Consider the following 27,708-nt stretch of genomic DNA (forward strand, 5'->3'; position numbering starts at 1 on the left):
GGCCCGCCCCCGCCCCGCCCCCGCGGGCTGAGCCGCACTCCCTCCCCCCCTTGGGGAGGTCTGTCCCGGGGCCCGCGCCCACGAGGGATCGAGGGAGCGCACCGGCCGCCTCCGCCAGCCCGCACCCGCCCCGGCCCGGCCACCCGCCAGCCCGCACGCAGAGTTGACAGCGCGCCTCGCCGCCTCTCCCCTCCTCCTCCTCCTCTGCCTCGCAGGCCTCCGGGTCCCAGGACAGGCTCCCCCTCCCTCCCGCCCCGCCCCTCCCCCTTCTCCGCCCTCCTTCCGTCGGGGGGGGGGGGGGGTGCGGCTCCAGGAAACGGGCGCCCAGTCCGCTCGCTGCGAGTGTCCCTCAGCTCCTCGGGCGCGCGCCCCCAGCTCAGCCCGGCGCTCCCAAACTTGGGTCCCGGCAGAGCCCGGGTCCGAGACTGAGTCCTCGCTGCCCAACACTAGCCTGGACGGGACGGGCCGGGCCGGGCCGGGACTGGACCGGACCCCGGGGGACGCTCCGGACCGGGAGCCGCGGGTGTCGGGCCCCGGACTTTGAGACGCCGGCCCCGAGGGGTGAGGGGCGGTGAGCGACCCCCCCCAGCCCAGCCCCGGTACCCGGGATGGAGCCCCGAGCTCCGGTAGGGGCTGCCGGCCGCCGCGTCTGAGGGGAGGGGGCCCAGGCGAGGGGAGGCCATGACCTCGGTGTGGAAGCGGCTCCAGCGCGTGGGGAAACGCGCCGCCAAGTTCCATTTCGTGGCGTGTTATCAGGAGCTGGTGGTGGAGTGCACCAAGAAATGGTGAGTGAGAGCCGGCCCGCGGGGGGGGGGGGACCCCACGCACTGTGCCCCCTGCCAGGATGGCACTGCCCCCTCCCTGTGCCCGGCCCTGCTCAGCCCCCACGGGCTCCCCTGGGGGGGGGCTTCTCCCATTCCTCTGCCTGACAGGAGAAGCCCCCGGGTCTCAGTCTGGCTCGGATCCTCCCGGGAAAGGGCTCCCACCACAGGAGGTAGACTGAGGAAGGAGACATTTGAAGGGGGTCTCTGTGGGGGCCCATAGAGCTCCTCAATCCAGCGGGTCCCGCTGCCTTTGGGGGGGCAGGGGAGGAAGTGGGGCAGCTGCTCTGGCTCCTCAGAAGGGGGGGGCGAGACCTCCAGACCTGCCAGAGCTAGACCCCACTTCTCTCCCTGGCCCAGCCCCCCAACCCCCTCCCCCTTCCTGTGCCTCTGACCACGAAGTCCAGCCCTTTCCTTGGGTGGGAAGGAGGATCTCTCGGGGTGGGGCAGGGGAGCAGGAGTGGGGACCCTGGGGGGTCTGGGCGGAAGGGGGTGGGGTGGGGGGCAGGGAGAAGGTCAGAGGAAGGGCCGGGCAGCTGACGTCCCAGCTCTCCCCCGGGGAGGAAAGGGGCAGAGACAGGGCAAAGATGCCTGGCAGGGCAGGGAGCCACGAGGCTGAGAGATTTCTCCTTAAAAGGGGAAACTGAGACTGGCGAGGGAAGGAGGAGACTTAAAGGGGCCTGGAGGAAGTTCGGGGAGGAGGGGGGGAGGAGGGGGGGGAAGAGCCTGGAATCTCAGGGAGAGGGGGAGCAGAAGGGGAAAGGGCCCGGGGGCCCAGAGCCAGCAGCAAGGCCCGGGGAAAGGAGAGCGAGCAGAGGAGGGCCGGGAGCTGGCGGGGCAGGGGCAGGGCTCCCTCAGCAGGCCCCGGCCTGCCCCTGGCTCCCCGGTGCCATCTCTGACGGGCCGCTCGCCCTGTGGTCTGGGTGACCCAGCCCAAAGCAGGGCCAGGTGGCTCCTGGCAGCCGGTCCCACCCAGCTGCTTCTCGTCCCCTCGTCATAGCCTAAATATACCCGAGGCGGCGGTGTCAGCTTCCCCGGGAGCCAGGATTAGGGCCCAGCTGCCACCCTGGGCCCATCCTGCCTCAACCGGGGCTAAAATTAGCCTCCCAGCCCCGGGGCCTGGGGGGTGTGGGGGCACTGGGGGTGTGGGGGCACTGGGGGTGGGGGGCACTGGGGGCTATGGGAGGCACTGGGGGTGTGGGGGCACTGGGAGGGGCCCCCATCCCCACCGGGCAGTGGCTGCAGCTGGCTGAGTCATTTCTTCTCTGAGCCTCAGTCTCCTCTGTCAGAGGGCTAATCACTGGGGCAGGGATGCCGGGAGCATGGTGGGAAGATGCTGAGCGGGCCAAGGGCAGAGACAGGGGAGCCCGGGGGCTGGGCAGAGCCCTGGCGGGGATTAGTCTGGAGGACTGACTCAGGAGGCGTCCCTGTCACCCTGGAGCCTCTGAGGCTGGAACCGTGGCCCCCGCCTCCCCGAGCTCCGGGCAGCGGAGGAGGCAGAAGGCGCCGAGCCCCGGCCGACAAACGGGGAGGGCAGGGGCTTCTCCCTGGCCCGAGGCTCCGGAGCTGCCCGGCTTTGGGCCCTGCTGTTGCTCTCTGAGCAGCCCGCGTCCTCCCCGTGGGGGCCGGGGGAGCCCCAAAGGCGGAGAGCGGCAGCCCCTGTGCGTGTGCCCCTCCTGGGGGGATGCCCCGGCCCTCTGAGCCGCCCCCGCAGAAGCTGCTTCCCTTTGAGAGGCCGGATCCCGCAAAGATTGGGGGGGGTTCTCGATTTTACTCTGCTCCACTCTGGAACCCTCCCCGCTCTGCCTCCATCGCTGCCCCGCCCCCAGCTCAGATTCCCACCGCCAGGTCCTTGCTCAGGCTGTGCTGCCCTCGCCATCTTTACTGAATCCTTCACGTGTATTTTTGCCCCACCCAGCCCGGAAAGGCCGCAGGAGCCGACTGTGTCCTGGCCAAACCCGGTCTCCTGGGCACCAAGTCTGGCACATGGGTGCGGGGGGGCAGAGAGTTCCTTTCCCTTCTCCCCATAACCCCCCCTTCCAGGCCGGCCTTGCTGTGCCCTGGGGGGTCTGGCCCGGAGCTGAGCACAGGGAGAAGGGCCGGTCCCAGGGGGCCCTTCCTGAGGCCGTGGCGGCCGACAATGGGCGTCCCTCAGGCCGCTCGTCCCGGCCGTCCCCGGCTCGCTCCCTTCCACCCTTTGCCCTATTGCCCCATGCTCCACCCTGCCCCGAGTCTCCACCCTACAACTGTGCCCCGAGATAAGGGAGCTGCTGCCTGATCCTCCCCTCCCATGGGTCAGAGGTGGGGGGGGGGCTGGAGGGCGAGCAGAGGAGGCTGGGCCGTCCCACCGAGTGCTCCCCTTCTCTCTGCCCCCCCCCCAGGCAGCCGGACAAGCTGGTGGTCGTGTGGACCCGGAGGAACCGGCGCATCTGCTCCAAGGTACGTCCAGGACCCCCCACTTCTGTCGGGCTTTGGGGGGAGATGGAGAGCACGGGGGCTGCTCTGGGGCTGAGAAATCTTTCCACAGGCCCACAGCTGGCAGCCCGGGATCCAGAACCCTTACCGGGGCATGGTGGTGTGGATGGTGCCGGAGAATGTGGATATCTCCGTGACCCTGTATCGGGTGAGCCCCCGGCCCTGTGCCCACCGGCCCCATGGCACTGATGGAGCTCCCCGAGGGAAGCACCCACTGTGTGCAGGGCCCGGAGCTCTGACAAGGCAGAGCCAGCTCGCCCACGGGAGCGCCGGGGAAAGAGAACCCTGGTTCTCGGGGGGATCTCAGACCCCTGATGTCTGCAGGGCAGGAAATTCCCTGCACCCGTGGAGGAAGAAAGGGAGAGAGGGAGGAGGAAAAGGAGAAAGAGAGGGAAAGACAAAGGGAGGGAGGGAAGGAAAAAAAGAAAGAGAAAGGGAGGGAGAAGGAAAGGGAAGCAGGGCAAAAGGACTTATTAAATGTCCTAAATGCTTGCTTTCTTTATCTATTTATTCATCCATCCATCCATCTCTCTCTCACTCTATTTCTCTTTCTGTTTCTGTCTCTCCTTCTATCTCTGTCTCTGTCTCTGTCTTTCTGTCTCTCTTTGTCTCTGTCTCTGTCTCTCTGTCTCTCTTTGTCTCTGTCTCTGTCTGTCTCTCTGTCTCTGTCTCTGTGTGTCTCTCTCTCCATTCAGTTCCTGCTGCGTGCCAGGAACTGTGCTAAGCACTTAAATCTGGTTTCATTTGCCGCCCCAAGTCTTCACCCTTCAGTTTTAGAGAGATCCGGAGGCCCCTCCCCTGTCAGGGACAGGATTAGAATCCAGGTCTTCCCGGCTCCAGCTGCCCACTGAGCCTCTGCTTCTCCTCAGCTGGAAAGCAGTGACCGTCCCCACAAATTTTCCAAATCCTTTGAGTGACAATGACAACCACGATCATGGTCATCGCTCTAAGGTTTTATGGCTTCTAAAGCAATTAATTACCTCCCGACAATCCCGGGGTTAAGTTGGATGGGAGTTATTATCCTCATTTGACAGAAAGGGACACTGAGGCACAGTTCTAAAGCCAGGATCACACCCCTCGGGACGCTTGAGCCAGAATGGGAACCCGAGGCCCTTCCACTCTCCCACTTCCATGATTCCTTTTGTTTACCATCATTTCCTCTTGTCATCCACCCCGCAGCCCACAACTCTTTATCTCCTATTTAAGTATTTTATTTCCTCTTCTGTTAATCTGGGCAATTCATAGTTTTGTAAACATCATCCATTTTTTTTTCCATTTAAAATAGTTTTTTTTTTTTAAATTTTTATTATAGCTTTTTATTTACAAGATCTGCGCACGGGGAATTTTTCAGCATTGACAATGGCGCCCCCCCCCCCCGCCCCATGGCAGGATGACCCATACATGTTAAATAAAACATCGTCCATTCCGATTCGATTGTCAGATTTATTAGCCCTCGGTTGGGCAAAAGAGCTCCTAACGATCACTTTAATTTCTTCTTCATTGATGAATTCACCCTTTTCATTTTTGATGCTTCCAATTTGATTTTCTTCTTTGCTTTTTCTAATCAAATTAACCAAAGGTTTATTTTTTATTTTTTATTTTGTTTTCTTTTTTATATTTTCTTTTGTGATTTTTTTTCATAAAACCAACCGTTGCTTTTGTTGATCAGTTCACTAGTTTTGTTACTTTCAATTTGTTCATCTCTCATTTGATCCAACTCTTGTCTTCTAACTCTGCATGTATATGTATGTTACATAGAGACATATAGACACAGCCAAGGGATGACCCCGGTGCCCTTATGTGAGTCTCTGAACTAGTACGTGCCCGTAGTCGCCCCCTCTGCACCGGGGAGGCCAGTGGGTCCCATCGGAGGTCCCAGAATGGACACTGGTCATTGAGCCCCATGGAAGTTCCTCTAGGTTTCAAGCTGAGGAGCTCCATGGGGCGTGGCCCTGGCAGACAGACAGTAACGGACTGGCGAGGCCGGAAAGCCCCCCCGGCCTCCATCCTCCTCTCTCTCACCCACTTGTGCTCTTGACCGTGGTCACGCTCCCTCCGAGGGCACCCTGGCAGTGGGGGAACGAGGCAGGATTCTTGTCCCACTGGGAGAAGGGAAACGGAGGCTCTGAGAGGGCTGCAGAGTTCGGGTGCCTGAGGCCCCCCGAGGCCTGGGACGGGGACTGTGGGTTCCCTGGACCCTCAGCCCGACTTCCTCCCGCTCCCCTCCCCCTCCTCCCCCTGCTCTTGGGGTCTCACTCTTGCTCCTGACCCCCGCAGGACCCCCACGTGGAGCAGTACGAGGCCAAGGAATGGACGTTCATCATTGAGAATGTGAGGGACAGCCCCGGGCGTTTCGTTGGTTTAGGGGGCGGTCGCCAGATTCCCTGCCCCCGGGGGGGGGGCCGGGGCTCCTTCCCCTCAGGGAGCCCCCGTTCTGCTCGGCCACTAGGCACAGCTCAGGGGCTGAGGGCAGGCCCCACATTTGTCAGAGAGGGAAACTGAGGCTCGGGACACGAGAGGCCGCCCCCGATCCCCAGAGCCCCAGGGGCGCTCCGGGAGTATTCGTCTCCCCCTCCGCTTCACACGGCTGAGCCTCGAACCCAGAGCCTCTTTCCAGCTTCGCCGTGATTTCTGGCTCTCTCCCGGGGTGTCCGTCACGTGTGGGGGCGGGGCCGGGGGCCCCGGGCGGTCTTGGGGCCCTTTGACGGAGGAGATGAGGGGGGCTCTCGCCGCCGGCCCCCGTCTCTGACTTCCCGTCCCTTCTCTCCCAGGAGTCCAAGGGGCAGCGCAAGGTGCTGGCCACGGCGGACGTGGACCTGGCCCGCTACGCGGGGCCCGCGCAGTCCCAGGCGCCCCTTCGGTTGAAGCTGAAGCCCAAGTCGGTGAAAGTGCTGAACGCGGAGCTGAGCCTGACCCTGCTGGGCGTCCTGGTCAGGGAGGGCCGAGCCACGTGAGTGCTCCCGGTGGGGCCGACGCCCCGGCCACTTCCGCCAGGACACCTGAGTCCCCTCGTGCGCGGGCCCGGCGGCCCGGGTGCTTCTGTTCCGGGGGGGCTGAGGGCCCTGGGGGGCTCCCGGGCCCCCCTGACCCGGCTCTCGCCCCCAGGGACGACGACATGCAGAGCCTGGCCAGCTTAATGAGCGTCAAGCCCAGCGACGTGGGCAACCTGGAGGACTTCGCTGAGAGCGACGAAGAGGACGCCGCGGGCCAGGGGGCCCCCGAGGCCCGGGCCAGGCCTGGCCAGCCAGGTGGGCTCCTTGGGCCTCCCGCAGCCCCCGCGCCCGCTCCTGCCCCTCAGGCGGACCCCCCCTTTCTGGCTGTCTCTGGTCTCTGCTCTGCGACCTCTCTGGGTCTTTCCTCTCCCTCTCTAGGTCCGGCCGCGGCCCCGAGGTTGGGGCATTTCCCAGGTACGGCCTCGGGTCTCCCTCCCGGGTGGGGGGCGATCTGCGTGGGGGGGCCTGCTGAGCCGCTCTAACCCTGCCCCCGCCGCCCCCAGATCCGTCCCGGGAGCTGGACACTGTGCGCGAGGAGGAGGAAGGAGGCAGGCCTGGCTCCGGGGCCGTTTCCAAGAAGGGAGGTGAGGCCGGGGGCCGGCCCGCCCGCGTGTGGGTGACTGGGGGGCGGAGGGGAGGGGGCCGAGCGCCCCCTCACCCCGTCCCTTCCTCTGCCAGCAGCGGCCTCTGCCCAGCCCGCTGCCCCGGCCCAGCCGGCCCAGGCTCCGCTGGAGGAGGGCGGCGTTAAGGAGCCCGGAGCAGCCCCTGTAAGTGCCCCTGCCTCTGCCCCCGCGCCCCCTCTCAGGGCTTCCCGGGGCCAGGGGGGCAGGGGGCATCGCGGCCCGCCGAGCCCGGGGGGCCAGCCCAGGGAGGAGGCGGAAGCGGCCGGGGGCAGGATGGGCACCGAGGCCCAGCCGCTCCAGGGACCCGTGCCGGAGATGAGGTGAGGGCCCAAGAGGAGGCAGTCTGCCTCGGAGAAGGGGCGCGGGGTGGAAGGGCACATGTTGTCCCGAGACTCCTGGCTCCTAAACCCCCACCCTCTGGGAGCTGGCACGGACCCCAAGGCCAGCTGACAACCGAGGGCCCTCCCCCCCTCCTCCCCCCTCCTTTCCATGCTCTCCCCCTCAACCCCCCAGGCTCCTCCAGCTTGTTTCCTTACTGTGCTCCCCCTGGGCTCCTCCAGCCCGCCCCTTGCCGTGCTCCCCCCGCCCCAGGCTCCTCCAGCTTGTTTCCTTGCTGTGCTCCCCCTGGGCTCCTCCAGCCCGCCCTTGCCGTGCTCCCCCTTCCAGGAAACGCTCTCTCCAGATCACTTCCCTCTTAGCTGGGCTTTGGCCCGGGCCCCTCTCCAGGCACCTCGAGGCCCCTCCTCCACGGCCCCTCCCTGCTTCCTCCTGTGTCTCAACCAGTTTCAAGTGGGAAGTTCTGGGCCCAAAGAGTGGGGCGGGGGAGGGGGGAAGGAGCCGCCCCCTCCCTCCCTCCCTCCACGCCCTGAATCTTTGCTCCCCTGTCTCCCCAGGTCCCCGTGGCGACCCCTTGAGGATTCCCCCGTCCCCGCCCCCCGGCTCAGGAGAGTGGCCACCGCCCCCCTGCACCCAGCCCTTCCGCACCAGGAGGAAGCCCCAGGGGGCCCCCCAGGGGAGCAGGCGGGCCCCGGAGCGGGGGGAGCCCATCAGCTAGAGCTGGGAGCAGGAGAGAGAGAGCAGGGCAGCGGCAAAGCCAGGGACGCTTCCCGGGAGGGGCGAGGAGGAGGGCGAGGAGAGGAAGGAGCGCCCGCCCCGCCGGGCCCGAGGGCCCGGGACGGCGACGGAGGCGGGCGGGGGAGCCCGGAGCCCCGGCACAGGGGGCGAGGAGGAGGGGAGGGGCAGGGCCAAGGCGCCAGGGCCGGGGAGAAGCGGGCCGCCAGGGGGCCAGACGCCAGGCAGGAGGCCGCGAGGGGGCCGCGGGCCTGGGCCCAGACGGAAGCCCAGTTGGCGGCAGCCACTGACCGGGCCCCCCCGGAGACAGCCGCGAGCCAGGAAATTAGGGGGCCGGAGGCTAGGGGGGCAGAGGAGCCCACAGAGAAGCCCGGGGCCCAGGAGCCCGGCCCGGAGGAGCCCCGGGGGCCAGGCCCGTGTCCTCCAGCCCAGGCCAGTGAGAGCCCGCAGGCCCCCAGGCCGGTCCATGGCACTGGGCCGGGGGCTGAGGCGGGAGCTCCCGGGGGCGTAGCTGAAAGAGCTTCAGGACAGGAGGACGGTGGGAGAGCAGAGGAGAGGGGCCAAGAGGGGACAGGGGCCCTGGGGGTCCCTCCCACGGGAGCCGAAGGCACCATGGCCCAGGTGAGCAAGAGGGGCGCCCATCCAGGGAGCAGGGACAGCTGGGAGCGTGGGGCCGGGGCCGGGCCAGCAGCGGCTGAGGAGGCGGGCTCCGGGACGCGGAGGGACAGCCAGGAGGTAGGAGCCGGGAGGGCGCCGAGAACAGGGCCTGAGACAGGGGGGCTTAGGGCCGCGGGGCCTGGGACCGGGGGGACAGTGGGCAACAGGGGGCCGGGGGCCGAGACCTCGGGGGTGGAGGAGAAAGAAGCCGGGGTTTTGGAACCTAAAGGGACAGGATCTGAGATTCAGCCACTTGAGAGAGCGGGGCCCGCACTGGGAGTCCTGGGGGCTGAGGAGGCAGAAGCTGGGGGGCTGGGGGCCAAGGGCACAGGCACTGAAGCCACAGGAACAGACGCTGGGGCACCTGGGATGCTGCAGACCGGGGAGGCCGGAGCCTTGGGGACCGAGGACAAGGCCGGTGGGACCAAGAGAACCGAGGCCGGAACATTAGAGAGGGAAGAGCCGGGAACTGGGAAAGGGGCTCTCGGGGCGAGGGGGGCGGAGGAGCTACCCGAGCCGTCGGTCAGCGGGGGGGCGGGGAACGGAGAGACGGAGGCCGAGAGGCCGGGGGCCAGGGAGGCCGAGGCTGTGGCCCTGGCGCCTGGTACCCGGGGGCCCGAGGGGAGAGGCACTGGAGCGCCGGGGACCGGGGAGAGGGGCTCGCAGGCCTCGGCATCCGGGCTGTCGGGGACTGGGGAGGCAGAATTCAGGGGGTTGGAGCCTGCAGGGACGGCAGCTGAAGGAGTGAGGACTGAGGCTAGAGAAGCTGGGGGGATGGGGACCGAGGAGAGGGAGGCTGCAATGGTGGAGACTGAGGAGATGGAGGCTGAGGGACTGGAGGCTGAGGGGGTAGAGACTGAGGGATGGGGGACCGAGGAGGTGGAGGCTGTGATACTGGAGGCTGAGGAGGCTGAGGGATTGAGGACAGAGACGGAGGCTAGGGTGTGGCTGCCTGGAAAGGAGCCGTCAGCGGGAGAAGAGACCGGGTGCGCACTCTTGGGTTTGGGGGAGGGGTCAGAAGCAGAGCCAGCAGCTGAGGGGTCCATCCGGGAGCCACGCCCAGCCCCCGCAGGGGGGGCGGCTGGGGAAGACCCCGAGGCCCTGGCCGCCAGCCTCCCCCGGGAGGCCCCCGCCTCGGTGCAGGAGGAGGGGGAGGCCCGGGGCTCTCCTGCCTTCTCTACACCAACAGCCCCCAGCCAAGAGGGGCCTGAAGAAGACAGGAGGTCTCAGGGCTGGGGGGGAGGCCCGGAGCCTCCCCTGGGCACCAAGGTAGGGACAGTGTCCCCCGAGCCCGGCCTGCTGCTTGTTCACTAACCTCCCAAGGTCAGGCTGTGGGGCCGGGCCGCGCTAACCGGAGAGAATGACTCGTGCATGGGGGGTGCCCGAGCTTGTCCTGTGAGCGGGCCCGGCCCCTCCCCCGCGTGGCCCAGCATGGCACGGGAGGGGCGGCTCTGGGTGCGGGCTGTCGGGGGGGGGTCTGGCTCTTGGGGAGCTTCCCCGAGGCCCCACGTGGCCCAGCGGCCCCACGGCCTCCAGGCGGAGGGTCCGGCCCCTTTGTGGGGCCCGGGGCCGGGGGGAGGGGTGTGGAGGGCGCCCTGCTGGGCTCCAGCCAGGGTCAGCGCCTCCCCCCATCCCCCCCAGGTCAGCTCCAGCCAGTCCCTGCTGGAGTGGTGCCAGGAGGTCACGGCGGCTTACCCCGGGGTCCGGGTCACCAACTTCACCACGTCCTGGCGCAACGGGCTGGCTTTCTGCGCCCTCCTGCACTACTTCCACCCGGACAAGATGTGAGGGCCGGGCCCGGGGGCGGCGGGAGGGACGCGGGTGAGGGGCAGCCGGGGCCTCCCCCCTCTCTGACCCTGCTCTGGGCCCACAGTGACTTTGCTGCCCTGGACCCCCAGGACATCAAGCAGAACAACAAGCAGGTGAGTGGGAGGGGGCGGTGGTCCGGGTTATGGGGCAGAGACCTGGATTCAACTCCCTCCTCGGCCCCTCGCTCCCACGGTGACTGTGGACAAGTCCCTTGGCTTCCCAGTCTCATTTTCTCCTGTAAGAAGAGGGCATTGGAGCAGCTCGGCCCTCCTCGGTGCAGATGGACCCCCGGCCGCTCCCCAGCGCCCTGCGTGTCCGCACGGAGGCCCCAGAACCCCCCGGGTGGTTTTGGGGGGAGCCCATGTGTGGTCACAGGGGTGTGGCCTGGCCTGCACCCTGCCCATGCCCTCTGCCCTCTGCCCCATGCCCTCTGCCCTCTGCCCCATGCCCTGCCCATGTCCTCTGCCCCCAGGCGTTCGACGGCTTCGCGGCCCTGGGCGTCTCGCGGCTGCTGGACCCTGCGGACATGGTGCTCCTGGCCGTGCCGGACAAGCTGATCGTCATGACCTACCTGTGCCAGATCCGGGCCTTCTGCACGGGCCAGGAGCTGCAGCTGGTGCAGGTGGAGGGCGGCGGCCGGGCCAGCACCTACAGGGTGGGCGGCCCCGAGCCCGAGCTGCCCGCGGCCCTGGGCTCCGGCCACCTGGCCCAGCGTCTGCGCGAGCGCGGCGGGGACGTGGTGGGGGTCGCCCCCGCCAACCCGGGCCCCTCCAAGGATCCCGCCAAGGCGGCCGGGAGGCAGCCCAAGGAGGAGGCCGGCAGGGCCGGACTCCCCGACGAGGGCCCCACGGCCGGAGCGGCCCCAAAGAGCCCAGGGCAGGAGGCCAACGGGGACACCAGGAAGGGCGCCCCGGGGGCCCCGAGGGACGCCGGGAAGAAGGAGGTCGGCGGCCCGGAGGCCGGCAGCTCCGAGGAGGCCAGAGCCCGGGCCGAGGGCCCCGCGGTCAGGACCAGGACGCCGTCCCCGGCCGACGGGCTGCTGAACGGGACCGGGGCCGCCGCCGTCAGGCTCAGGCGGCCCTCGCTGAACGGGGAGGCTGGCATGGGGCCCATCCCCCCTCCCCGGGCCCACGGGTCCTTCTCCCACGTCCGGGACGCCGACCTGCTGAAGAAGAGGCGCTCGCGGCTCCGGAGCAGCTCCTCGCTCTCTGTGGACGACGCCGAGTCCGCGGCCGCCGGGCCCTCGGTGAGTCCGGTCGCCGGGCGGGGGGCGGCGGCCGCGGTACCTCAGGGGCCTCCGTCAGCGTCTGGACGGATCCCTCTCCCCCGGATGTGCCGCCGTGTGTCCGTGGCGCGGGGGGGACCCTCGGGCTCCCACCTCTGGTTTCTCAGACTTCTTGAGTCAGCTCATCTTCCCACAATCCTTCACTTCCTGTCAGGGGCGGGCTGCACGTGGCCGATGGGGGGGGGCTGCCTGTGGGGGCTCTTCGCACTCGCCTGATGCGGGGGGATGGGAAGGAGACGCCTGTGGGGGGCCGTCTGCTGAGAGCCGAGCCGGGGAGGGCAGGCCCCGTGTGGGTCCGCGGCCCCCAGGAAGTGACCAGGGCCAGGGCCGGGCCTGCAGGACCGGACACCCACGGATGAGGGTCCACGGGAGGGGGAAGGGCGGCGTCCCTGTCGTTTGCAGAGTGAGAGAAGGAGCTGGAGATGAATTTATCTGGGAGAGGACGCGGGGCCGCTCGGGCTCTATTTGCTCCCAGAGGCCAGAACTGGGGCACAAAATCCCTCCGAGGGCCGAGCCGGGGCTGGAGTGAGCTCCCCGTCCTAGGGGTATTCAAGGCGAGACCACATGGCCACTGCTGGGGGCGTCGTGGGGGGCCCCGGTTCTGGGCCACTGGGACTGGGTCTGCGCTCCAGCTGCTGCTTTTTTTTGGCAAGACTAGAGAGGGTTAAGTGGCCACTTTCCCTGGGGTCTCAGTTTCTCCAGCTGTAAAATGGCTTGCTGCCCGCCCCGCCTCCATCTGCCAGAGGGTCCCTCCGGAAATATCCCGGGAGAAGCTGTGTCCCAGGAGGTTTTCCCGAGGGCCTTCAGGAAGTGAGACCCTCAGGGCCTCGGCCCAAAGCCAGCCCTTCTGGCTCAGTCCCTGCAGACCCGGAGCGGGGCCTAGATGAGGCAAGAGCCGGCCCCGGGGGGCTTCCGGCCGACGTTCCCAGGCTTCTGGGGCCCGGAGGTCAGCCCGAGTCCCCAGGGGTGCGGAAGCCCAGACCTGGCTGCGGCCCCGAGGAATCGGGGGGATGAGTGTCCCGGACGGGGAGGAGCCGCCTCAGCTCTGCCCTTGCCTTCGCGCGTCCGGAGGGTCCCGGGGAGGCGGCTCGGGCAGAGTCAAAGAGCCTCCGGAGGAGGCCGAGGCGAAGGGGTCCCGGGAGCAGAGGCTGGAGGCCCCGCGAGGGAGGAGGCTCCGGAGGCCGCAGGAGCAGGTTTAGGCAGGTTTAGGCTGTGGGGCTGGAAACTCCGGAACAATTTAAGTGGAACAAGCTGCCTTGGAAGGAGGAGGGCGCCCTGTGATCGGAGACCACTAGGCCGTCGGGCCCCAGGGCGCCCCTATCCAGCGCCCCCCTTTCTCTCAACGCTGTCACTCCTTTTTGGGAGTTTGTTTAGCTTTTTGCTTTTCCAAATTGTGTACGAGCAGCTTGCAAAACCCTGGCTTCCAGATTTTCCTCCCTCCCTTTCCCCTCCCCTAGATGGCAGGTAACCCAGGCCTGGTGACCCCGGAGGTAACTGAGGCAGGCGGTTGGCCCGGCCCGGCGGGTGTGCTGGCTGCCATTGGCCGGCTGCAGGGCCCGGGAGACTCTTCTCGCCAGGGCAGAGGTTCTGGGAGGGGGCTTCCCTTAGGGACCCAGAGCAAGGCCCGGGGAGCGCCCCCTGGTGAGCAGTCGCCCCTTGCAAGCTCCTTGAGGGCTTTGCCTCTTTTTGTGTCCTGAGAAATTAGCTCAGTGCCTGGGAGGGCTTATGGGTGCTTCTGTGCAAGTGATTGACAGCTCCCCCCCCCCCCAGCCATCTTAGAACAGGGAACATTCACAGGGAGAGGGGCTAGGAACGGAGAAGGTCGGAGCGGTGACTTTGAGCGCATGAGCGCGCCTCTCTGGCCCGCATGACCCCGCTTGGACAACAGCGCTGGCGTTTTATGTTCTAAGACCTTCCAGCTCCGACATCCCACGTTCTAAGGCCCCTCCGGCTCTGAGTTCCATGTTCTCTGCTCCGATCCGGCTTTCTGTGTCCTAAGGCCCTTCCAGCTCCATCTTGTGTTCTGAGCCCCCCGGCCTCTGACACTCGCTGCTCTACGGCTCTGCTGTCATTTGTCGAGCCCCTCTGTTCCGGGCCCTGTTCTAAGCCTGTTCTAGCCCCTCCCCGCCCCCCCAGCTCTGACTGAAGTCAGTAACGTCCGCCCGCTGGCTTTTTCTCTTTAACTTGTTTCAGGCTGGGCTGCAAGGTCCCCTCCGCTCTCTGCCGCTCCCGGGCCTTGCTGCCCTGAGCTTTCCCACGCTGGGAGCCCTCGGGCCGCGGTCACCCAGGGGGGTGGGGAGCCAGACGGCCCCGGAGCCAGCCGGGGGGAGGACCGCTCTGTGGGTATTGGGAGGAGCTGGGAGGAGCTGGGAGGCGGCCCAGACTCGGGTCCTCTGGGGCAGAGGAAGGAAGGGCAGGGTGGGCGGCGGGGAGCTAAATGGGCAACTCTGAGGCAAGTGGGAATTTCCCAGTGAATGAAAATTGGCTGGGGGGGTGGGGGGGCAGAGGGCCCCGCCCCAGTATCTGGGGAGCCCCCTCCCACAGCAGGCTGGCCGAGTGGCACAAGTTGGGGCGCAGCCCTCGGCTCATTTCCCAGGGTCAGGGAGCACCCGGGCCCAGGGCCCCTTTCCTGCTGCCCTCTGCCCCTGGTGCCCTCCACCCATCTCCTGTTTCTGTGCCAGGTCCGGGGCCTGGTCCCTCGCCAAGCTCGCAGCCCCTTCGCCAGCCCGGGCCGGTTTTATGTAATCAACGTAGGGAGCTTGGAGGGGGAAACAAAGTGGGGCACGGGGGAGGGAGCGTTCTCAGGAGCAGGAAGGGAGGGGGCAAAGGTGGGACCCTGCGAGTGCCTCCGGGAGTGTCAGAGGAGCTGGCAGCTGAACGTGGCTGGGACAGGGGCCAAGCCCTTGTTGTGTAGGGACCGCTGCGGGGCCCTGGGTCAAACCCGGCCGCGTGACTCTGGGCAAGTGCCTTGACCCTGATTGCCTCAGTTTCCTCACCTGTCAAATGAGCTGGGGGCCCGCCGAGAGTTGAACCCCACTGAATGGTCCCGTTTTGCAGATGAGGAAACTGAGACCCAAGGAGGAGAAGGAGCTTTCCCAGTCACTCACGACTGGCAAGGCTGCTGTATGGATGAGGCTGGTTTTTGTCTCAGACACACAACACGAGGCTCTTTAAAATCTCTTTTCGGGGAAGGGAAAAACCTGGTTCTTGTAACTCGGGAGCTCCAGATTCCCTCAGTCCCCCCCTCCCCTCCCCCACCCCGGAAGGTGGGCTCTTTGACCCCGTGTGTGGCCCATTTCCGTCCCTTAAAATTGGTGCCGACCCCAGGTTGAGCTCGGGGGGCCCCCACCAGGTCCCCGAAGCACCCAGCTGTGCGTGGAAGGGAGGGGCGTCCCCCCGATCTCCCCCTTCTCCCTTGTCCCCAGCCGGTCCCCATCATTGTCGCTCTCTCCCCACGCCGCCGCTCGCTTTACTTCCAGGGGGCTCTGGTGCTTCCCCGAGCTCTTCAGTGGTTAGTCCTCCCGGCCGTTCCCTCCCGCCCCGCCGGCGTCCTTGGCCCCCGCCCTCCGAGCCCCGAACAAGCTGGGAGCCCCTCCCGCCGGCCTCGGCCCAGCTCAGGCCCCGCAGGTCCCGCTGCCCCCCAGGGCCCAGGCCGGGAAGAGGGCGGGGTGGGAAGTCACCTGAGCGAGGGGAAGACCTGGGAGGTCAAGAGGAATTGGGAACTCCCCGAGTCTCACTTCTCCTTTCCCGAATCCGCCGCGAGCCCGGACCAAGAGGGAAAGCCCGGCCAGGGTGCCCCCTCCCCCCCCAATCCTGGGCACATTGTGGGGAGCCCCCGGCCGCCCCCAGGCCAAGCACAGTCCGGCTCCGAGCTCGGCCCGGGGGGGCCCTGGGCCCCAGAAACCCATGGGATCAAGACCAAGACAGAGGCAATGGGGAGGGCTTCCTGAAGGGGGCGAGCTTTGAGTTGGACTCTGACAATTGAGCGCGGTGTCTGACAATTTAGGCTGGAGGCGAGATGTGAATGGTGTTGGGGGGGCCTAGCGTGGGGGACAGTGGGGAGGACTCAGGTCAGGCTGGAGGGCCGGGTGGGGCTGGCTGGGAGTGGGCTTTGCAGACCCCTGGAGAAATCGTGCAGTGGGGAGCCCCGGAGGCCGGCTGAGAGAGATCTGAGAGAGAGGCTGGAGGGCGTCGAGGTTGTTTTGAGAGATTCGCAGGAGGAATTGCAGAGGAGGCTTTTAGTCTAGAGAGGGGACCCAGAGATGGCGGCTCTGGCGCCCACGGGGCGGAGCTGGGCCTGGACTCCCTCGGCCTCTGTCTGGGGCTGGCTGTGAGAGAGCCGCTGGGCCCCCTGGGACGGAGAGCGGCCCGCGCTGGCTGCTGGGCCTTCCCGGGAGGGCCGGGCTGAGAAGTCTCCCGGAGGTGACTTAGCCCTTTGTGCCTCCTGCGCGTGAGAGGGTCAGAAATAAATTGTTTTATACCGGAGGCTCTAATACGCGCTCGGTCACAGGGTAACGTCCGGTGCATGTCACGTACGGTATCACGTGACGCGCTGTAATGCAGCGGCGGGACCTCGGGCGTACGTACCTTGGGGAGCACATGTCTGTGCACGTGATCTATGTCGCATTTTGTATTCTCTCCTTTGCGCTTCATAATAAGAGGAGACAGAGACAGAGACAGAGAGACACAGACACAGCCACGGCCAGGGTGTGTCAGAGGCGGGACCTGACCCGGGTCCACCTGAGTCCCAGTCCTGCCGACGGCCCCCCACCTGCTGCCTGCCTGGTGGGGGTGGCCGAAGGGCTGGGGGGGCGCGGCCGGCACGGCTCCCAGCGCGGCGGGCCCCAAACGCCGCCTGAGCCACTTGCCGGGTGACCCCGGGCCAGACCGAGCCCGGCAGGAGCCGTGGGTTCCCCGTCCGTAAGAGGGGGGCGTTTTTGGCCCATCCGGCCCCACACCTTCAGTTCCGTCTCTCCTGGTCCCCTGCCTCCCCGGCTCCGGGGCTTCCTCCCAGAGGTTCTGCTCTCGCACTTTGCTTCTGCCCCCCTGCCCAGTCCCAGGATGCTCGGCGTGTCTGCCTCTGGGCCCCCGCATCCTTCTCTTTGATGGAATCACAGACCCTTAGAGCACGGGACGCCGGCCCAGAAGGGCTCCATCACAGGACAGAGACCTGGAAGGTCAGAGCAGGAAAGGACGCGGAACGTGGAATGTGGCTAGAGCAGAGCCTGGACTGCGATGTCTCGGCCCAGGAGGGGCCTCTGGGATCCCCCCACTCCCCATTTTGCAGAGAAGCAGCCCCGGGCCAGCCCCACCGCTTTCCTGCCAGCCCCTCCCTTGCTCTCCCGCCTCGCGCCTGCCTGAGAGGCAGTTTCCCACGGCTCCTCGGGGCCAATCTCCATCCCGCGGGGAAGGTGCCCCTGACCCTGCCAGCCTGTCCCTGACCTGAGGTCAGCCCGGAGGTGTGGGTGAGGGCAGGGGGAGCCCAGGAGGTCGGACCGGGTCACCTGGGGCCCTGGCTGCCCTCCTTGATGATGGCACTCGGCCCCCCGTGCGTCGGGTGCTTCCCCCTTAACCGCTCCTGTTGCCGCTTCCCTCTGAGCCCCAGCGGCTCCCAGAGCCCGGCAGCTCCTCCCTGTTCTGTGGGCCAAGGGTCCCCTCTGCGGGTCCGGCCTTCCGGGCTCAAGGCCCGGCTCTAACACACAAAGGAAGGGCCGGGGAGCCCAGGCTATTGTGTCAAGGCCCCATTGTCAGAGAGGCTCCGGCGTTAAATGGCCTCCCCCAGGCCACGGCCGGCCCGGGGACCCCAGGGACCGGGACAAAGCAAGAACTCCCATCGGTGTTCTCTGCCCCAAAGCTCTGAGAGCTCCGCCATGCCCTCAGCAGCAGGGGAGCCGGGCTCTGGGGGCTCACGGACTGGACGTCCCGTGGGAGTGGGAGGGCACTGAGAGCATGGAGAGCCAGCGGCTCCCCCCCTCTGGTGCCAGCCCGGCCTGGCACAGGGAGGGCCCCGGCTCTCGCAGGAGACCCCCACCACTCTTGCTCTGTGCTTGGTGAGAGTCTCCAGAGGGGCCTAGAGAGAGGGAGGGGGGCTCCTGGGAAGCAGAAGGGCCGCCCCGAGCCGAGACAAGCTCAGCCCGGCCAGCGCCCCACAGAGGGCCTGTTCTAGGAACCTCCAGTGGGAGGCTGGAGCCTCCGGGCTGAGGGCCAGGTGGGAGAGAGGAGGCGGTGGAGAAATCCGGCGGAGGAAGCGAGCCCCAGGCCAGGAGAAGGCTGGGAAGGGGCACCCAGCTTGGTGTCCCCCTCGGGCACCATGGGACCTTAGCAGGGCACCTGCTCCTTCTGAGCCTCAGTTTCCCCGCCTGTAAAGGGCTTAGAGCAGCTGCTCTCGTGTCTCTTCACTCTGAGAGTCTGTGCTCGGAGGTCCCTCCCAGCTCTGACATCCCGGCCCAAGAGTTACCTGTGACATGCTAGGCTGGCCCAGGCCACCCTCGAGGGCCGAACTGGAGCCGGTTTCCTCCCCCCAAATCTCGCCTCCTTCCTGGGCTCGGTTTCCCCAGTTGTGGCCTTTGTGGCCCCCCAAGTCTAGCATTGGATTTTCCTCTGACATGCAGCTCCTATGCAGGGTGGGGGGAGCCAGCCTCCCTGCCCGGAAGGTCAGAGGTCAGCCCGGAGGGCGTGGGTGAGGGCAGGGGGAGCCCAGGAGATCAGACCGGGTCACGGCTCCCCGGGGGCTTTATTAGCGAGATCCCAGGGAAGGAAAAGCCAGGAAGGCAGCGAGCGCCAGCCCAGAGAAGGGACCCAGAGCATCCCCAAGTCCGGACTGGGACCCGGCCCTCGTCCTCCAGGACTCTGCTCCCTCCCTCCAGGCTGGAGACAGAGACTTCCTGGGAGGTGGAGGGCAAGTGACAGAATAATTGGGTGCGTCCCTGCACCCGGAGGCCCCTTTCCCATCCCAGCCCCCGCCGCCTCCCCCTTCCCAAAGATAACCACACCTGTCAGGCAAGTCTGGAGGGAAAAGGGATTTTCTTCCCATAAGCACCTTGTGAGAGGGATGGTACAGAGTTCCCCAGCATGGGCTCTTTTAACTCACTGCCCGTCTGGCCTGAGTGTGCCTGTCGTTTGTCTGCCTCAGTGGTCTCTTCTGTAAATGGGAATGACAATGTTGGCTCTGGAGCTATCTGCCCCCATGGCCTCCCTTTCTCTGAGCCTCGCCTGTAAAATGGGGGGGTCAGCGTAGAGGACCCCTTAGGACCTTTGTCACCCCCAGATCCAGGGACCCCATCCTCTGCCTCTCACCAGACCCACTTCCTTCTCCACAGGAGACCCCGGCTCCAGATCCTGCCTCAGTCTCCGCCAGCCAGAAGCCCACTGGTAAGCCCACGGCTCCCGGCTCCAGGGAAGGGGGAGAAGTGGGGGAGGAGGCAGCACGCCAGGCCCAGACTCCTCTCCCCGGGATCGGTCTCAGCCATCCTGTCACGCAGATGAGCTTCAGGGACCCCCACTTGGGGAGATAAAGTCCCCTCCTGGCCTCCTGGGGGCTCCCTCCAGCCCCGGGACATCTGGGCATTCAGCGTGACCTCTGTTTGCAGATGCGAACCTTCCTGCCGAGGAGTCTCTGCCAAGTTCCAGTTCCAGCGTCAGTCCCAGTGAGGAGCCTGGGATGGTGAGGAGGGCTGGGGCAGGGGGAGGGCAGGGGCGTGGGGGGGGAAGCTGGGCCCCCACCCCAAATCCTGGCTCGGAGGGGAGGGGGGGGCTGTTGTATCCAAGGGAAGCCATGGTTGAGAGGCAGCGAGTGGAGGAGAAAGAGAGAGAAAGAGACAGAGACACAGAGAGATAGAGACGAAGAGAGAGAGAGAGAGAGACAGAGAGAGAGAGACGGACGAAGAGAGACAGAAGTAAGAGGAAGAGGGAAAACAGAGACAGAGACAGAGTCATCAAGAGACAGAAAGAGAGAAGCAAGAGACAGAGATAGAGAAGCAAAAGAAAGAGAAACCACAGGTCTTCAGGAAGCCATGAGTTCAGGTCCTGCCTCCCCGCTCTCGATGCTCTGGATAGCTGAGGGAAGGAGCTGAGACCTGCATGTGAAGTTCCCTCCCACCCACGAAGGCTCAGCTCCAGGCCTGGCTGCTCTCCAGAGGCGCCAGTGGTCCAGGGGCTGGGCTTTGGCCTCGGGGAGGGACGGGGGGGGGGCAGAGCACTGGGAGCAGGGCTCTGCAGAGGGCAGGAGCGGCCCCCTCAGACTGAAAGCCCTCCTCTCCCCCCTCAGCAGCGTTTCCAGGACACAAGCCAGTACGTGTGCGCCGAGCTTCAGGCCTTGGAACAGGAGCAGAGACAGATCGATGGGCGGGCGGCCCAGGTGGAGACGCAGCTGCGGAGCCTCATGGAGACAGGTACCGGCCGGACCGCCCCTCGAGAGGAGCCTCACGGGCTCCTGTGTCCCCAAAGGGAGGTTAAGGAGACCCACGGCCCACTCCCAGATCTGATGTTCTTCCTTCTAGATTCAGAGTCCCCCTCGGCTCTGACATTCGGGGTTCTAGACTATCGGATGTGTGTTCTCTGTTCCAAGTCTCCCCCCGTGCCCCGATATTTGAGGTTCTAAACTATTCAACCTGTGTTCTCTGTTGCAAGCCCCATCCTGGCTCTCACATCCCTTGTTCTAGATTCGGAATTCCTCCCCCAGCTCTAGAATTCAGGTTCTAGACTATCCGGTGTGTGTGTGTTCTTGGTTCCAGCCTTTTTGGGTTTCCAGCATCTCTTATTCTGGGCTCTAAACTAGTCTGAGCTCTTCTCTCCCAGAGGCGGCTTTGCTTCTGACTTGTCCCCCGTGCTGCCCTCTAGTGCCCGACAGTGGAATACCAGGACTAGATTCCTAGACCTGCCATCCTAGGCGGGTTTGTCTCCTCCTTCCTGGATTCATTCAAACGTTATACAATGAATGATTCTTAAGCACCTACTGTGTGCAGAGGCCTCGCTCCGGTGTAATATTCTTCTCCAAAATGTCATGTTCTCTGGGAGCAGGTTCTAGGAGAGACAGAGTTCCAAAAGTTACAGTTTCTCTCCTCAAGGAGCTTACATTATTAGATGGCCATCATCAGGGCTTTCTGATCCATGTTTAACGAGCAGCTCCTTTCACTAAGATAAAATGTACACACGATACACTTGTGAGTTTAACATGCTTAGAGTGTGTGACATCACTACGAAAGTCTCGGTTCTCAACGCTCAGGGATCCAAAGCGATCCCATAAACTCTGGACAGAAAATGCCCTCTGCACCTGAGAGAACCAAGGAGGCTGAATGGAAACCATCCCCTGCTACCTCCATTTTTTTCTGGTTTTTTTTTTTTTAATCTCTCTCGTGGTTTTTCCCTTTTGCTTTGCTTTTTCTCTCCGCACCCGATTCCTAAAGCAGTGTGCGTTAAAAAGAAATAAAATGACCACGGAGAGAGTTTAATCCACTTTATGAACATTTTCTTAAGTGTAGAAGTTTTTGAAAAAGGTAAAATCAAGCCCAGATTTGTAGTTTTTGCCAAGTTTCCACTTGCAAATGCTCACGCTAAAAATTTAGCAATCGTCTCCAAGTCCAAGCTGGCTCAGGCGCGGTATAACCGAGTCTTGTAGCATTCTCAGGGTTTTGGTAGCTGAGGGAATCTGGGAAGGCTTCCTGGAGGAGGCTTTGAATTGGGCTTTTAAAGGAATGGCGGGAACCTTGATAGAAGAGCCAGGGGAGGGAGAGCATCCATGCTAGGAGGAACGGTAGCACGTGCCAGCAAAGCGCGGAGGTGGGACCACCCAGGCCGTCTGTACCTTCCCAGAGTCGCTATCAAGGGCAGGGCACTTACTGGGCAGGGTCAAGGGAAAGGCTCTTCTCCTCCCCACCCCTCGCCCTGCCCCCAGGTGGCTTTCAGCTGAGGGAGCCTCTGCTCCTTGAGCTGTCCCACAAGCCCCGTTCCCTTCCAGGTGCCAACAAGCTGCAGGAGGAGGTGCTGATCCAGGAGTGGTTCACGCTGGTCAATAAGAAGAACGCCCTGATCCGGAGGCAGGACCAGCTCCAGCTCCTGTGAGCCCATCCCTGGGGGGAGGGAGCAGTCCTCATCAGGTTCCCCATCTCTGGGACAGATCCTTCCCTTCACCATCAGAGTCTTTGAGAGCACCTACTGTGTGCTGGATCTGTCCTGGGGACCCAGGCAGACGATGGTCCCCTTGCACATCAAGCGACCTGACTGACTCAACATGCTCGGTCCCGAGAAAAATGATAAAGAAAAGAAGGAAGGAAAGAAAGAAAGGAGGAGAGGGAGGGAGGGAAGAAGGCAGGAAGGAAGGAAGAAAGAGAGAGGAGGAGGAAAGAAAGAAGGAAGGAAGAAAGAAGGAGGAGGCAAGGAAGGAGAGAGGAAGGAAGGGAGAGAGAAAGACAGAAAGGAGGCAAGGAGGGAGGGAGGAAGGAAGAGAGAAAGAGAGAGGGGAAGGAAAGAAGGAGGGAAGGAAGAAAGAAGGAGGCAAGGAGGGAGGGAGGGAGGAAGCAAGGGAGAAAGAAAAAGAAAGGAAGAAAGAAGGAAGAAAAAGAGAAAAAGAAAGAAGGAAGAAAGAAGAAAGAAAAAAGGTAGGAAGGAAGGAAGAAAGAGAGGAGGAGGAAAGAAGAAAGGAATGAAAAAAGGAGGAGGCAAGGAGAGAGGAGGGAGAAAGAAAAACAAAGAAAGAAGAAAGGAAGGAAGAATGGGAGGGGGAGGGAGGGAGGGAGGAAGGAAGAAAGGAAGAGAAAGAAGGGGAGGAAAGAAGGAAAAAAGGGAAGAAAGAAAAAGAAGGAAGGAGGAAAGAAAGAAAAAAGGAAGGAGAAAAGAAAAAAGAAAGAAGAAAGCAAGAAAGAGAGAGAAAGCAAGGAAAGAAGGAAGGAAGGAAGGAGGAAAGGAGGATTGACTAAGAGGGGAGTCGGGATGGGGGAGGCCCTCAAGTCCTTACTAGTGAGTTTGAAGGGACTGGGCCTTTCTCACCTGGAGAAGGGAAGTGGTGCTGGTGATGGTGGGTGACCAGAAGCTGCCTGTAAGTGTTTGAGAGAACACTGAGTGGGGGGAAGGGTAGAGAATGACTGCATCTAGGAGCAGTGGGGGGATTCTATGGGCCAGGCCTGCTACTAGAGGAGACAGAGAACTGGTCTCTGAGCCTAGAGGAAATGGGGTGGCAATGGAGGGCACCAGGAAGTCTTGAGTTCAAATCCAGGTTCAGACACTTCTAAGCTGTGTGAGTCCGGGAAAGTCACTTAACCTCTGTTGGCCTCAGTTTTCCTCATCAGCAAAATGGGATCAGGCATGACTGAAATAACTGAACAACAACAAAGTGGGACTAATTATAGCACTTCCTTTCCAGGTTGTGAGAACTAAGTGAGGTAATATTTGTAAAGCACTTAGCACAGAGCCTAGTATACAGTAGGCATTATATAGATGCTTATTCCCAGCACAGTCTGGTATGTAGTAGGCATTCTATAAATGCTTATTCCCTTCATCTTCCCCTTTATCCAAGAATACCTGGGTTCAAGTCCCGCCTCTGACACCTGGTAGCAGTTCCTATGTAAGATTGGAGGAGGTGAGACCTGCACCGTGAGGGGAGCTCCCACTATGGGTGAATCCCAGGCCCAGCCCCCGGCCCTCCGGGGAGCCAGGCACCCGACAGGCAATCCTGCCCTCAGGGAGCCTCCGCTCCAGGCAGAAGGGAAATGAGGTGCTTTCTGCCGTCGGGTTACGAGACAAAGCTAATGAAAGGCTGGAAGACCGGACTCAGAGCCCGGAGGGGACTGGCCCGGGGCCACCCACAGGGGAACTGCGGTATTCCATCTCCTGCAGCGCCACCTGGCGGCCCCTCGTGGTGTCCGAATTGTCTGCAGAGATCCGCCTCGGTTTATCCCATTGGATGCCGGGGGCTGCTCCTGTCTCCACCGGGGGCGAGGAGAGAGGGTCTCCACAGCGGAGGCATCTGGCTGTGACCCCGGGCAGGCAGCCTCCCCTGGGATTGGGGAGGGGCTTGCCGGGTGCAGCATTCCCATTGGCTGAGAAGCTTTATTAAGAGGAGGGGCTTCTTGGTGCGCACGCACGCGCAGGGGTGTCTGCAGTGACCACGCGGCGCTCCACAGGGCCCTCCGCAGTAGTCCTGGCGCCTCGGGTTAAGGCAGCCCTTGAGGCTGGATCGGGGACCTCAGGCGCTGTCCCCGCCTTGCGAGAAAGGAGCGACTTGTCTTGCATTATGCAGCCAGCAGGGGCAGCTAGGGGGCGCAGTGGATAGAGCACCAGCTCAGGAGGGCCTGAGTTCAAATTTGATCTCGGACACCTAACACTTCCTGGCTGTGTGACCCTGGGCAAGTCACTTAACCCCGATTGAGAAAGGGAGGAAGGAAGGAAGAAAGAAAGAAAGAAAGAAAGAGAAAGAAGGAAGGAAGAAGATAGATAGATAGATAGAAAGAAAGGATAGATAAATGGATGGATGCAGCCAGTAGGTCTCAGGAAACTCCAAAGCAGTCGCTCTGATGCGCTGAAGTTTCAGACCTTGTGAAAGACGCCCAATTGCCTTGTCCTGGGCACATAGTAGGTCAGCCAGCTGGCCTCTGGGGCACTCCTCCCAACGGGAGGCTGGGGACCTCAAATCTCCAGTACTGGGCAAGCCCCCAGGGAACTGATTGCCACTTGCTTCCTGCTGCAGGATAGAAGAACAAGACCTGGAGAGACGCTTCCAGCTCCTGAGTAGAGAACTGAGAGCCATGATGGCTATTGAAGGTACCGGGGTCGGCCGGGGAAATGGGGGATGGCCTTGGGCTCACCTAAGCTGCCTCTCATGCCGCCCCATCCCATGTACCTTCTGGGCAGCTGCCAAAATGCACTCTCAAAGGCCTGAGCTTGAGCGTGGTACTCTCCTGCTCAGAAACCTTCAGTGGCTCCCTCTTGCCCCTGGCACAAAGCCCAGTGCCCAAGGCACACCACAATTTGGCTGTGACCTACACTTCAGTCTTAATTGGTTCCGCTCCAACTCCAGCTAAATGGGTCCGCTTGGCCGGTTCCCAGTAAGTCAAGGGACATTTTTTAAAGCTCCTACTATGTGCCAGCCTTGTGCTAATCTCTGGGGAAGGAGCTTCCAGTCTACAAGCAAACAATGAATAAACAAAGATAGACCGATAGGGTAAAGTGGGGGTTACCTACAGAAGGAAAAGGACGAGGGAGGCCGGGAAAGGCTGGGATTTTTAACTGGGAACTAAGCCGGAAGCAGAGAGGAAAAGGGAGGGAATTCCTGACAGGGGGCACTGCAGAGAAAATGCCCGGAGTTGGGAGATGAAGAGTCAAGTTCAAAGAACGCCCAAGAGGCCATGGCCACCATGTCAAAGAATATGGGCTAGGGTGTAAGGAGCTAGAGGGCTGGTAAGGAGACAGGGAGCAGGATGTGGAGGGTGTAAAAAGACAAAGGGAGGGCCTCTCTGGGGCCCTAGGGAGTCACAGAAGTCTACTGATGAGGGCAGTGAAGGGTCAGGTCTGTGGAGGTTCTTGATGGTTGACTGGAGGATGGCCGGGAGGCAGGCGGCCTCCCAGCAGCTGTTGCAACAGTCCCGGGCATGAGGTGATGAGGAGGGGAGGGGGTGTGCATACGAGGTAGAAATGACAGGACCTACAACTGATGGGGTCCTGGGGTGGGGTGAGAGAGGGTGAAGAGCCTGGGTGACCCTTGGGAGGACTATGGGAATCAGGACATTCAGTTGGAGATGCAATCCTGGAGGCCTGTTGAGAGTAAATAAGCATTAAGCACCTACTATGTGCCAAATGCTTTAAAATTGTTGTCTCATGTTCCTTAGCGTAAGCCTGGGAGGTAAGTGCTGTTATTATACCCATTTAACATATGGGGAAACTGAAGCAAAGAAAAGTCGAGTGATGAGTTACACAGAGAAGAAGTGTTTGAGGCCAGATTTTGCTCTGGGTCTTTCTGAGCCCAACCCAGCACTCTGGGCACTGTGCCCCCACCTGTCTCAGCCTGGGATGGACAAACAAATCTGAAGCATTTGCATAAACATGATAGTTGGAAACATGGATTCAGATGAACACAGCCAGTGATCTCCTGTCTCCCTGTAGTGCCCTGGCCATCCTCCAAGTTTAGTAGCCACTCCTTCCTCATTTCTGCCTGGAAAACAAATCCTGTCCTTCTCATCCCTGTCTCCTTTCTCCCTCTCCCCTCAGGGCAAAGGCCTTGGGAAGGCACAACCTACCTTGTATTATCCTTATTTCTGTGTCTGTGACTATGTCTCTTTCTCAGGTGCCTTCTATTCAGTCTATCTTGGATTATTATCCTTGTGTCTATGTCTGTGTCTATGTCCCTTTCTCAGGTGCCTTCTATTCAGTCTATCTTGGATTATCCTTTGTGTCTGTGTCTGTGTCTGTGACTATGTCCCTTTCTCAGGTCCCTCCTATTCAGTCTATCTTGGATTATTATCCTTGTGTCTATGTCTGTGACTGTGTCCCTTTCTCAGGTGCCTTCTATTCAGTCTATCTTGGATTGTCCTTTGTGTCTGTGTCTGTGACTATGTCCCTTTTTCAGGCCTCTCCTTGCAGCCCACCTTGTGCTACTTCATGGCTGGACACTAGTCAGCACTAAGGGCAGAGACTGGTTGGGGGGGGGTCCCTTGGGCAGAGTAAGCCTTTAGTGGGTATGATTTGAAAGGAGGAGCCGGACAAGGCCCGGGAGCCAAGGCCCAGACACGCGGTCAGGTCCCGAGAAGCCCCCGGCCGCAGCCAGGCTGCTCACCCGCTCCTCTGCTGCCTTCCCCAGACTGGATGAAAACGGAAGCCCAGCAGCACCGGGAGCAGCTCTTGCTGGAGGAGCTGGTGTCCTTGGTGAACCAGCGGGATGAGCTGGTGCGGGACTTGGATAACCGGGAGAGGACGTGAGTGCTCCCTACGTGCGGGGCCATCCCCCGGGGAGGGCGCCATTGCTGTGGGACTGCTTTGTGCACTGGGGGGGGGGGGGGGGGGCGGGGTGCAGGAGGGTGATGCCCCTCCCATGCTAGTCTGTGGGGGAGGGGTCAGGGGCTTCCTCCAGCCTGCCTCTCGGTCCTCCAGTGTCCCGAGACCCCCTTAACCCTTCCCCCCAGAACCCTGGCTCTTGGCCCGGCCGGACGCTGCCCCTTCTTTTCCCAGAGCCCTGGAGGAGGACGAGCGCCTGGAGCGGGGTCTGGAGCAGCGGCGTCGGAAGCTGAGTCGCCAGCTGAGCCGCCGGGAGCGCTGCCTGCTGAGCTGAGCCGGGCCGGGCAGAACCGAGCCGAGCGAAGCCGAGCCGGGCCGGGCGGGCCGCGGATCCCCGGCCAGTCTCTTCGGGGGACCGCTCCCATTCGGGCTGGGTGGGGGCCGAGGGTCACGCTGGGCGTCCCGGGGATCCCTTGCCGGCGGGCGGGATGGGCCAGGAGGCCCCGGACCTGCGCCAGGGGGTTTCCCTGCCTGGCTGGGAGCCCCGCCCCCCAGCCTCCCCGCCCCCCAGCATCCGCTCTCCTTCGTCCCCGCCCCGCTCGTGCCTTTCAGCGTGTGGCCACCAGAGGCCGCCGTGGGCCTGGTTTGCGGCGCTGCGGGGCGTGGGGGCCCCTAGCGGTGGGCCGGCCCAGCCTCCCCCAGCCCGCCGGGCCGTATTTATTGCAGTGTGTGCGCGTGTCTGTGTGTCTGTCTGTGTGTGCGCGTGGGCTCTGGGCCCCGCGGGGGGGGAGGGGTGGGTGGGTGTGCGATTGCGGAGGGATCCCCCGAGACCTCTGGGCCCTTCGCTAAGCGAGGGGGAGGGGGCGGGGGCAGCGGGCGATGACTCCGGGCCCTCCCCTGGCCGAGCAAAGACTGGGTTAGCCCCTCTTGTTACTGGGGGGGAGGGGCAGAACCTCCCCCTCAGACCGCACCACCCTGGCCAGCAGTTTGACCTCAATAAATTCTGACTGGGAGCCAGGACTCCGGCCTGTCTTTCTCCCCTCCCCCCACACGGG

At 63.3% G+C, this 27,708-nt stretch overlaps 1 protein-coding gene across 10 annotated transcripts; it reads left to right on the forward strand.

Annotated features, from left to right (window-relative positions):
* Positions 1 to 323: 323 nt before the first annotated feature.
* EHBP1L1 (EH domain binding protein 1 like 1) lies at positions 324 to 27,666 on the forward strand. Of its 10 annotated transcripts, none has more exons than XM_051964340.1 (20): positions 341 to 785; positions 3,203 to 3,260; positions 3,349 to 3,444; positions 5,574 to 5,627; positions 6,068 to 6,246; positions 6,402 to 6,544; positions 6,668 to 6,703; positions 6,793 to 6,873; positions 6,968 to 7,232; positions 7,806 to 8,718; positions 10,282 to 10,424; positions 10,514 to 10,562; positions 10,922 to 11,695; positions 19,054 to 19,105; positions 19,324 to 19,397; positions 20,004 to 20,124; positions 21,690 to 21,789; positions 24,414 to 24,487; positions 26,520 to 26,634; positions 26,842 to 27,666. In XM_051964340.1, exons 1-20 carry the CDS (start codon positions 682 to 684, stop codon positions 27,500 to 27,502), a joined length of 4,092 nt encoding a protein of 1,363 aa, XP_051820300.1. In that variant the 5' UTR covers positions 341 to 681; the 3' UTR covers positions 27,503 to 27,666. The 10 variants fall into 10 exon arrangements, 8 of the variants coding, with proteins under 8 accessions (XP_051820300.1, XP_051820298.1, XP_051820299.1 ...); XM_051964338.1 differs by having other exon boundaries at positions 342 to 785; positions 20,001 to 20,124; XM_051964339.1 differs by having other exon boundaries at positions 342 to 785; positions 6,971 to 7,232; positions 20,001 to 20,124.
* Positions 27,667 to 27,708: the final 42 nt, after the last annotated feature.

Source organism: Antechinus flavipes, chromosome 6, assembly GCF_016432865.1.
Source record: "Antechinus flavipes isolate AdamAnt ecotype Samford, QLD, Australia chromosome 6, AdamAnt_v2, whole genome shotgun sequence".
Taxonomy (NCBI): domain Eukaryota; kingdom Metazoa; phylum Chordata; class Mammalia; order Dasyuromorphia; family Dasyuridae; genus Antechinus; species Antechinus flavipes.